The sequence below is a fragment of the Nomascus leucogenys genome, chromosome 2 (genome assembly GCF_006542625.1).
Source record: "Nomascus leucogenys isolate Asia chromosome 2, Asia_NLE_v1, whole genome shotgun sequence".
NCBI lineage: Eukaryota > Metazoa > Chordata > Mammalia > Primates > Hylobatidae > Nomascus > Nomascus leucogenys.
Genome location: NC_044382.1, coordinates 31140567 through 31152627, shown reverse-complemented (window position 1 = coordinate 31152627; position 12061 = coordinate 31140567). Strand labels below are relative to the sequence as shown.

The window sequence follows — 12061 nt, the reverse complement described above, 5'->3', positions numbered from 1 at the left end:
GAGAGATATTAGAGCTATTTGCCAAATATTTCTAGTCTTACAGGATCATGGCAAGATTGTATTCCACCAATTTCTTTGAAGCTGAGTATAGACATGGTTTTTGGCCAATGAAATGTGAGCATACATTATGTTCATTACTTCAGCAAGGAATTAAGTGTGTATACAATTTGCCACATACTATTCACAGACGTGTAGAGATGGAGCCTCCATCAAGTAAGGCACAATAATGAATAGAGCTTCCCTGTTGACTCACACTGGACAAACAGGAGCAAGAAATATGCTGTTATGTTTTTTATTAAGCTGCTGAGAGTTGGGGGTTGTTTGTTACTGTGGCATCACCCAGCCTTTTCTGACAGATACAAGAGTGCACATACCTAAAAATCATTAAAGTGTCTCAGAATAAGGAAACATATTTACCCTTATATTTCCATAGGTCAGAACTAAGAATAATTTGTAGAAACTACAGGTAGGTAGATTTGGGCTTAATTTTTTTTTAAGTAAAGTTGTCCGAAAAGTTGCTTCATGAGGTAGTGAGCTCCCTGACAATGGTTGTATTTAAGCAGAGGCCAGATGATCATTTTGCCAGCTATGTGGCAAAACAGGTGGTTTAATTAAGGAGGTTTAGTGTATCAAACATTTACTGAGCACCTCCAATGTGCCAAGCATTCTAGCCACACAGATAAATCCAAATACACAATCTCTACCCTCAAGGAAATAAACAACAAGTTCAGAACTTGATAACCTCTGTGGTCTCTTCTAACAGTGTGATTCAACCAAATTAGAGATAATAACATGGCCTGGATGAAGCAGATGACAAGCCCAAACTTACAAATAACTATGTAGCACTAGAAATCCTGCTGATGCCTAGGTTGTATTATTATTTCTCAATTAGTAGCCAAAAGTATAGGGTTTGCAAAAGGGAGGAAAACGGGAGAATTGCTAGGTTTAAAGGAGGAATATTTTCCCTTTCTCTAGTTACCATTCTTAAATCTTGCAAACCCAGCATATTATCTGGCTTACATCAGGGGTGTTTCAGCAAAGGGAATAGCACTGACTCACAGCAATTGTTACCGACCTTTTCCATCACTACTCCCGCCCCTTCCAGTCAGGAAGGGAACATTTCAATACGGATCAAGTCAGACATGAAAAAAGGAATAACCTTTCTATAGGGTTCTTCTTCAGTTTAGATATCAACCAAAACATTTGCAAAATATCAGAAGCTTTCCCTAAAACGTTGGTAGGCAAGGGCTTAGGGGAATCACACACTAAAAGGATGATGTGAGAATCACAAACTAAATGAATGATTTCAGAGGAAGCCGACATTGTTTTCCAAGTGGTACCCTTGAACAGCACTAACTTCAGCACTTATTTTCCCTGGTGGTCTTAGTAGTTTAAGGTTGGTTGGTCGGTTTGTCTAAACTTTCAAAAATAAAACAGTGGAGAGAGATGCTGTTCTTTCCCTACCTCATTGCATTTTAATGGAAAAACAACTAAAACCTGAATAAGCATTAACTGTAATTGCTCTGAGGCAGACATTTCCATTTCAGGTTATTATTCCTAACCATATTAGTGCAGAATAATACATGCGGATGGATTTTGCGGCCATTACCTAGACAAGGGTGAGGGCATCTGATCACTATTATTCCCCAACTGAAAGCTTCATTTTGAACTCTGAAGTCTCCAGCCCTGACAGGCCCTACATTTTCTGAACTACATCTCTGATTCTCTGTGAAATAGACACACAAATCAGGGCAAGCTAGATTTCAATGCCATCCCTTCAGTCAGTTCAGTGTGACATAAGTTTCTCAAAAATACACATACAGAAGAAATTGGCTTTGGCACATTTAAGAGCAGCAGGGAATTTGCATCTCATGCTAGTTTAATGTGCACTCTTAATACTCTCGTCTATTTTCTAAAATATAATGCTATTCTTGCAGAGGCAGCTGGACCCCTGTGATACCCAGTCTTGTGCCAAGCTATGTACACAAATACACTCTTTACAAACACAGATGTGAAATGCCGTGCTAAGACACAAGCGAGGCATAGAGTGAGATTCGCGTGTTTAGTCTAAAGGCTCCACACCCAAAAGTTTCAGGGACAGAGCTGATGTTTGAAGACTGAGAGGGGAGACCGCCCCTCCAGTACTTTCATCCGGGCACTATGGAGATGACCCCCATATTCCCAGCATCACTTTGCCCTCTGCCCTGGTGACCCGGGTTGAGATTTAATCTAGGGCCAGAGGGGGGCAAGACAATTGTGCTGCTGGCTACTCAGACAGAGAGAAGAGCTGGAAATCACTAAGCCTTCCCGGGCTGACACACCCACCCAGACCGGATGGCCCAGGAGTGCGGCGAGGAGGCAGGGGCAAAGGACGCGGCTCCAGGCAGGGGAACCCGGGCATCCTTTCCGCGCTTGCACGAAGATGCTGCACAAGTGGCGACACGCGCGAATCCAGGGTCTGGGCTAGGAAGTCGCGCTACGCTCAGTGGAGGATGCCCCTTTCCTCCTCCTGGTCCCCCAGCCCCGTGCAAAGTGAGCTGGAAAAAGTTGTGCCCGGGCCATGGCGGCCAGGGCTGGAGAAAGGAACGAAGGCAAGCAGGGAAGTGACCCGGGGCCTCCTTACCTTGTCCTTGGGGCCGAGGTTCTGCAACACCTCTTTGCCGGTGGCGCTCCGGATCTCTACCCCGGCGGGGGCGGGGGACGCGGGCGCGGGCTCCCTGCTCTCTTCCTGGCCTTGGCCCCTGCGCGGGGTGTCCCGCTCGATCCCGGGCCGACTCCCCGATCCTCGGTCGCTGCCCTGGCCGCTCCGAGGAGTCTTCGCGCCCCGCTGCCCCACGCTGAGGGCATCGAAATCCAGTGTCTTGCTCTCGAAGGCGCCCTCCACGTTGCAGAACATGCCGCCGTATTTCTGCCGCGGGACCTGGTCTGTGGTGCCCGGCCTGGCCAGGTACACGGGCAGATCGTCTTCGTGGGAGCTGTCCCAGCCCCTCCGGCCCGAGGCCATGGTTCAAGCGCGAAAGCGGCCCGCGGGTTTTTCTTCCCCAGAGGCGGAAAGGGCAGCTGCCGGCAGCGTGCGCCGAGCCACAGTGACTGGGGCGGGAGGAGGCGCCTGAGCCTTCGCGCCAGAGGCGGCAGTGCTGCTCCGATTCCTGCCTGTCCCTAGCGAGCCAGCGAGCCACACAGCCAGCTAGCGCGCGGCGCAGGGGCCCAGAGTAGCGGCGCGCTTGGCTCACTCGCCGGACTTCTCGCCCGGCCGCACCTCCTCACGCACCCCCAACCCTAACGTGGCCTCCCGGGCTGACGCAGCGTCGGTGCCCATCACAATCACAAACCAAACTTGGCGCGCGCGCACACGCACACACAGGCGCACACTGCCCGATCGCGCAACAGCCTTGCTTCACACACTTTCGTGCAATTTAGACGTCTTAGAAATGTTCACACTCCAGCACTTGACTGCTTCACCCACACTAACTCCCTAGTTTGCCTCACAAACACAAAGCTTTCTGACGTCCCTCGTGCACAAAAACCCAGCTGACCCAGGTGGATTCATCTCAAAGCCAAGTCCTGATTTACAACTAACACATACAAACTCAAATTTACGACAGACTCACAATCCTACCCAGAACCCCGGACTTGCATCATCCCGATCTTTAGGATGACACTCATAACTACACCCAGTTCTAGAATCTGCCTTGCAAACCCACACTCTCACATAAAGTCCTGAATTGGCTTACACACACAACACAAACACATACACCAGAGAGAAGCCCTCTTACTTCATTGAGAGTCACAAAAGCTCTTTGACTCACATAAGCCCTTTCTTAGCTTCTGTATAATATCCTAGAATTTGCTTTTTACCACCCCAATTTGCCTCATTTCAGATCACACACACACACACACACACACACACACATTCTTAGATTTTGCCTTGCAAAGCACTCTTCATTAATGCTCTGTCCCTCATACAACAAACCCCAGATTTTAATCTCACACACTGACACAAGTCCAGGTTTACCTCAGTCGGAACCGATACTTAAATTCACACCTAAGCCCAGATTTACTTCAAAAATCACACAACCAAAGACTTCGCTTTTCATGTTACCTCAGATATATGCAGACTTTACTTATGTACATCTATGCTTTCATAACCTCATTCTCTTCCCTATATCCACCCACGTATAATCTGACGCAGACTCTGCCACATAAACAGAATCCACAAACTACATACCTTACATCATATCTGCACACACCACCTAAACCCAAAACCTGGGGTGCCGGATTTAACTGGGCTCCCTCTCAGAAAGTCACCCATTTATTTATTTAGTCAACCAACATAAATCAGGTACCCACTATGGCTTTCACAAGATACTGGAGCAATAGTGTCGATCAAGGGAGATGGGCCTGTCCTCACCAAGAATGTAGTCTATTACCACCCATCTAGGTAGCACAGTTGTTCACTGTTCTGCTCAACTTACTGAACTTTGTTTATTTTGTGAACTAAACACTCCCCCTCCCAAGCACAGACACATACATGCTAAGCTCCATGAAGGCAGAGATCTGGTCTGTTCAGTTCACCTTTGTATATCTTGTGTCCAGAACATCTACAGGCACTTGATACATTCTTTTTGAATAAATGGAGGATAACAATAACAACGACAGCAGCATCAGAAAATGTTTATGGAGTTATTGCTATGTGCCAGCCATTATTATAATTGTTTCACATATATTAACTCATTTAATGCTCATAAGCATATGGCCGGCTTCTTTGTGCACATAGACATACTCTTTGAAGGCATCTGCATAGAATTTGATGAACTGAACCTTTGAACTCTGATTTTGGAGTGGAACAAAGGCTCTGGAAACTGGAATGTCAGTCTCAGGTCTGTGACAGCCACAAAAAATTGAGGAATGGAAGTTGGCCTGAACTTAGATCAAAGACAGGTATGTTGACACGATTTAAACCTATCCCCTGGCCAGGCGCGGTGGCTCACACCTGTGGAGGCTGAGGCAGGTAGATCACCTCAGGTCAGGAGTTCAAGATCAGCCTGGCCAACACGGTGAAACCCAATCTCTACTAAAAATGTAAAAAATAGCCGGGCGTCGTGGCACCCGCCTGTAGTCCCACCTACTTGGGAGGAGGCTGAGGCAGGAGAATTGCTTGAACCCAGGAGGTGGAGGTTGCAGTGAGCAGAGATTGCAGCACTGGGCTTGAGCCTAGGCGACAGAGCAAAATTCCATCTCAAAACAACAACAACAACAACAAAAACCCTATCCCCAGTGAAGAGAAAGCCACTTGTTAAACTGCCTGTGCTCTACCAGAATTATTTATGACTTCTTAAGCTGACTTCCTCTGGGCAGCTGCTCCTTCTTAACAAATCTGGTTGGTGATGGACTCAGAATTTCCTGTGAGTGCTCCTTCAGAACAATTACAGTTAAGGCTTATCCAGGTTTTATTAGTTTCAGGCTCTGTGCTAAGGACATACAGGCAGTATCTTAATTAATCTTAATAACCTTACCTGTCCAGTACTAGCATTTCTTTTTGTTCGAGACAGCATCTCACTCTGTCACCCAGATGGGAAAGGTGGGAGTGCAGTGGCCCGATCACAGCCCATGGCAGCCTTGACCCCTGGGGCTCAAGCAATCCTCCTACTTCAGCCTCCTGAGTAGCTGAGACCACAGGGGTGTGCCACCATGCCCAGCTAAACTTGTACTTTTTTCAGAAACAGAGTTTCACCATGTTGCCCAGGCTGGTCTTGAACTCCTGAGCCCGAGCCATCTGCCCACCTTGGCCTCCCAAAGTACTGGGATGACAGAAGTCAGCCACTGCACCTGGCCTATTGTTTCTTTTCTACTAATGAGGAAGCAGAGGCTCTGAATGAATGTCCAAGTTACAAAAGAGTCATAACTTGAAGCAAGATATGTGCAGAGTCTGTTTACTTTGAGAGAGGGCACATTCTGAATGTAGACACACACTTTTATGTGCATATTTGTGTGGGAGCATGGGCATACAAACAGAACTTCATAGTTGTACGTGAGCCCCATTGTTATAGCTGCATTGCCTCACCACTATTTCTGATGCAGTGTGTAGGCACAATAATTACATTTGTTGACAAAGTATCACATTTAAAAATAACAGTTACATGTACACATACGTGTTTAATTAAGAAAGTACAGCAGCCTATTAAAATTTTAGGAAGACTAAAATGGGAACGGGTGATCTGGCTCCAGTTCTGCAACTATGTGGCTTTAGGCAAGTGTCCGGCTTAACCTATTTGTGTTTTTCTCCTTCATGTTTGCCTCCCACTGAATAGGATTATTATGGACTTCATTCCTTGAGCAACCCATTGTGCTTAGAATTTCATAAACATTGCCTTAACCTTCATAAGAACCCCATAAATCTGAGGTGATGATTATTTCCATTTTATCTATGGAGAAAATGAGCCTTAGTGAAGTTCAGTTCCTTCCCTGAAGTATCACAGTTAGTACTTCAAACTGGAATTCAAACTTCCCACTAGCTGATTCAGACAGAACCTGTGCTCTTAAAAAAACACCCATAATAGATCTCTGTCATGAGGATCCAGAGAAGTAATAAATGAGAAGCCCAAAATTAAGGTGCTATGGAATGAAATATCTCTAAGTGCCCCAGTTGTTCTTGGACAGAAGTTAACTTTGGTTAAGGCAAACACTCACATAAGGAAATATCAGCAAAGGTATTAGCCCCATGAACACATGGCAATTTTGTCATGTCCCTTTCTAGTAAGATAGAGGATATATTATTTGTGACAATCACAAATATAAGAGCAACAGTATGTCTATAGATACTGTAAGTCAGACCACCCAGGGAAGGGGTTATCCCGTATAATGTACAAACAGCAAACTATCTCTGTAATGTGGCAAGAAAATAGTGCTTTGAACTTGTCACACACCAAATCAAATTTGCATTTCCTGTAACTGAAGTAAATCATGTGCCACTTTGTATTGAGATGACTTGTGAAGTGAGCACATAGCATATCTGATTATAACTCTAGGAAAACGTATTCCGGAGGCATCTTCTATTACCTCTAGATCAGCAGAAGGCAGAAACTCCTCCCCAAAAAGCAATGATATGCATCAAGCAATCCTGATATGGCAGCACACAGAATACATTTTATGCAAAAATAAATTGCATTGCGGGCCGGACGCGGTGGCTCACGTTTGTAATCCCAGCACTTTGGGAGGCCGAGGCAAGCGGATCACGAGGTCAGGAGATCGAGAACATCCTGGCTAACGCGGTGAAACACCGTTTCTACTAAAATTACAAAAAATTAGCTGGGCGTGATGGTGGGCGCCCGTAGTCCCAGCTACTCCGGAGGCTGAGGCGGAAGAATGGCGACAACCCAGGAGGCAGAGCTTGCAGTGAGCCGAGATCGCACCACTGCACTCCAGCCTGGGTGACAGAGCGAGACTCTGCCTCAAAATAAATAAATAAATAAATAAATAAATAAATAAATAAATAGCTTTTTTTTTTTTTTCTTTTGAGATGGAGTTTTGCTCTGTCGCCCAGGCTAGAGTGCAATGGTGCGATCTCAGCTCACTGCAACCTCCACCTCCCGGGTTCAAGCGATTCTCCTGCCTCAGCCTCCCAAGTGGCTAGGACTACAGGCACCCACCACCATGCCCAGCTATTTTTTTGTATTTTTAGTAGAGATGGGGTTTTGCCATATTGGCCAGGCTGGTCTGGAACTCCTGATCTCAGGTGATCTGCCTGCCTCGGCCTCCCAGAGTGCTGGGATTACAGGAGTGAGCCACTGCGCACAGCCACATTGCATTCTTACAAGGCAAGGTCTACCCAACAGAAGATAAAATTTTAGTTCTCACTAAGGTTATGCCTCTATTCTCAAAATAAGAAGAAAATAGAGGAGTTATACAGTTTACCTTGACTCATCAGTTAATTTAAATAATTCTAATCAAAACCTACCCTCTTTCTTTTCTTTCTTTGAGTTGCAGGAATTTGAACCTACATTATCTTGTCCCGATTTTGATGGACATAGAGATTAGAAATCTAATTTTTCGTGGAGAGATGCCATATATAAATAAGGCAGTGTTTACAAAATGTTCAGCATTCTGTCTGGCATACAGTAGGTGCTCAATAAATATTAGTCTCACATTTCCTAAGAGTATAGATATATTATTAATATCACAGAGATTTTGCAATGAGCTTGATGGTGTTCTGTAACTTTAACTTTGCAGGATTTTATAGAACAAGTTGATACTGTAATAATGCTGGATATGTATGTTAAAAATGACTGTCATTTTCCATATACCTCCATCATACCCTGTGAATTTTCCTGTCAGGCCACTATTTAATTTCAGCTCAATATTTGGTGAACAAAGTGTTAATTCTGACAAAGCCACATTTAAGCCAATAGTTACAAACCTAAAACCTAAAAACAAGTTGTTCTCAAATATATGCACAATGTTAAAACAAGGTTATAAAATATTTTCAATCTTAATTGTACATGCAGAAAAAATCTGCTTTTGTAATAATATGTACATGTAGGGGAAAAACCTACAAGAATATATATCAAAGTATTAGCAGAGTGTAACCCATAGGATTACAGGTAAGTTTTAGTTTCTTCCTTCATGCATTTCTATATTTTTTGAAATCTTTATAGTAAGTGTGAGTTACATTTATAATCATAAAGAATGTTATTTTTAAATAGGTGTCCAGGATGTTGTTTTAGATAGAAATATATTTACTGAGCATGGTAAAAATTGCCAATGGAAAATTATTGACCCAAGCTTTTATCTCCCTACTCGATTAGGCAGATATATTATCTAAAGTGAAAAACAAAAATAAAATAAAATCAGGCCTCTCATCAGAGTCAAATTGTCACCTCGTGCAAAGTATTTCAGCAGTTGGACAGCTGAGTGGGAAAATGATCATTATGGTGAGAGTGTGAAATGAGGGCTTACAAATGTCCTCGAGGTAAATCCTTTCCACCAAAGGATTAGTTAATAGGACATGACATAATCACCTTTCTGGTGGGGAGTTGTTGGGGTTTCCTTCCCAATTTTATACACTGAGCATCTCTCTTTGATTTTAATATTCTCAAATGTTCAAAAGCCAGTTCCAAAAACAGAATTTTCTTTGGCCCTAAGTGGGAAGAAGATAAATTTTAAAGTAGTTGCTAACCAATATGATAACAGAGATATTCATTTCAAATGCTCTAATCCTCTAGTTTCCTTGATGCAGGCTCACAGGTGCAATTTAATCTCCTAAATGAAAATCTCTAAGTAAGGGCCAGACAATAAAGCGAGTTACAGGATGTAACAAGAAAAAAAAAAAAAAGCCAAGCCTATGACTTGTCCCACTTTATTGCCAATCAAAATGGCTCAAATGTTTCCAAGATTTTTTAAATGTACCGTTATTTTTCCAGTTACTGTTTATGTTTTTTGCCCATTTACAAAATATTCTTATTGGTTTTACATTATTTTTATAACAATCTCATCCTGATTATTTAAAATAAAATGATTCTCTCTTACCTGTTACTATTCAAAGATAAAAATAACAATAACATATTCCTTGTTTATCACTCCCTTCCTTCCTCCCTCCCTCCCTTCCTTCCTTCCTTTTCAATGAAAATTTGAAAGTCCAGAAAAGCAGAGAGTAATTTAGCAAATGCCCGTGTACTCACAGTCTAGTTAACTTTTCATCATATTTTCATGTTTTTAGCTAATAAAATATCACAGAGTTCAGATATTCTTGGTACCCCTTTCCTTTTCTCTTTTTCTTGTTCTCTCTGAATAACAACCACTAACCTATACTAATCATTCACATTCTTCTAAAGTTTGCTATCTATTGGAAACTGATCCATTAATTGGGATTTTTAAGCTTGTTTTCCTTACCAGATAAGTTATCGTCTTAGTTTAATTATTTGCATTTGAGAATAACCCTTGGCCAATAATGATGTACGGAAGTCCTTCACTCCTGGAAAGCTGAGGCTTACAACAATAACATCAGGTTTTCCCCTCCTAAAATGAAAGTAATCATAATTCATACCAGGGCAGAAATTCAATCCAAATTCTAAAAGATGTGTCTTCAGAACTCTGTGCTTCTTGATCAACCAATAGTGTGTTTGAGACAGGCTAGAAAACCAACTATTTTTCTCTTATTGGGAATATTATGAAGCTTAAGTGGCTCAAGAAACTTAGACTTAACATTTAAAAGGATACCTTTGATTTTAGTATTCCCTTGAGGCTAAACTAAGTAATGCACAAAGAAAGGTAGTCAAGTAAGATGACAGTCTAAAAAGAGAAGCTCCTTTCATTCCAGACAGAAACTTGCTGACTCCAGAGATGAGGGCACATCCTGGCTCCAATATAAGCGGCAAACAGGCCAGGGTACAAATGACAATACTGAAAGATATGAGAGGGAAAAAATTGAAATATGGCGAATAATTCTTTCATTGAGAATTTTTTGGTTATGCATACATTCAGAAACCACAAATGCATTGATAATGCCTTTTTAACCCAACGCTTTTGTCTGATTTTATTTTTTGGTTAATAAATAATTCCCTGTCCAGGCAGCTCCCTGGAATGCCTTATTCCTCCAGATCTTTCCTAATTAAGATGAAGGGATAGGAAATAAGATCCCTTCAATGTTTCTAAGTTTTTAGAATAATTTATATTGGATACATGAAGAAAATATGTTCAGACAATTAGTCCAATTGTGTAGCTCCACTTTCCATGTCTTATTAAGAAATAGCACAGTATTTATGTGGAATGAATGAGAAAAGCAAGGGATCAGAAGTCAGAAAATCTGGACCAGAATTCTGAGTCCACCACTAACTGAGTGAATTTTGGGGAACTACACAAGCTCTTTATTTCTCTTCCCTTATCAACAAAATGAAAATAAAAAGCTGTGGTGCTGAAAAAAATGTGAGATGTTTTATGCCAGGTTGTAACTGTTCTTCACAAATGTTGTTTTATTTGCTTCAGTGCCTAGCCCCAATTTCCGTGATCAACAGGTAAGCAATAAACACATGTTGAATTAGTGTTATCTAGAATTTTTGTTTTTCAGTGGTAGAACTCTATGTAGTATGTAGGGAATGATTACTAATCAGTCTTAGGTGTTACCAAAGTTAAAAATGTATTTTGGGAAACCAAATCAGATTACCTTCTATTCTAATCATAAAACTCTTAGACATTTGTCCCCTGAAGACACCCTTAGATAAAAGATGTAGCCAAATGCATGTATAAAACTTACATAAAAATATACTAAAAATAATAAGATATAAATATATTTTTAAATGATTAATTTTTTAGCAGAGCTCATATTAGAATTTACTCAACTTTGATTATGCAGTGTCTAATAATTTATTGAATAATTCTTAATGTTGGCTGGCCACTAGGAATTGTTTTAACATTTAACATTTAAAGTACAATGTTAACTTGCTGAAGTGTTTATTTTTTATCAAAAAAATTCAATATGACCATACACTTGAATAATATACTACAAAATGATTCGTTTTACCAGTAGGGAATTTTTGGCTGTAAATGTTACACCTGTGAAAATATACATTGCAGTCTTTTGCAATAGGTTGATTAATTAGTTGTTGGAGTAACTAGAGTATATTAAGATCTGACTAATCTAAAATTCATAAAATCAAACATGTATTAAATATATGTTAGGAACATTTGTAATAGAAAACCTAGGGTTAAATACTATGCAAATATTATACTGGATTATTTGTCTGGTGCAGTGTTTTATCTGTAATATAATAATTTATCTATAATTTATTTTAAAATTGTAACTAAATATCAATTCTCAAACTAAAATATTGAGTGACTTAAGAGGTGGGGATAGGATTTACAAGTTGTCTATGGTCTTGCAGTAAGTCTGGTGGATATAGGCCTCGGCAATTACCCTTGTACAAAATAAAATAAGAATATAATATTGTTAAGTGGATTATTCATTGTTAGGGATACAATTGTTGACATTGGCTGGCAAGTTTATAATTACTTATTAAAATTCAATAATCAGTAATTGAAATATAATCATAAATCATATAATGATGAT

General features: G+C 41.1%; 1 protein-coding gene across 1 annotated transcript in view; it reads right to left on the bottom strand.

The window, feature by feature from the left end:
* The window catches only part of DPYSL3 (dihydropyrimidinase like 3), a 114209-nt gene extending 110995 nt beyond the window's left edge, over positions 1 to 3214 (bottom strand). Inside the window, exon 1 of the mRNA XM_003266598.4 lies at positions 2624 to 3214. Coding sequence (XP_003266646.1) covers positions 2624 to 3004 — 381 coding nt within the window. The 5' untranslated portion in view covers positions 3005 to 3214. The remainder of the gene's footprint in view (positions 1 to 2623) is intronic.
* Between the last annotated feature and the right edge of the window lie 8847 nt (positions 3215 to 12061).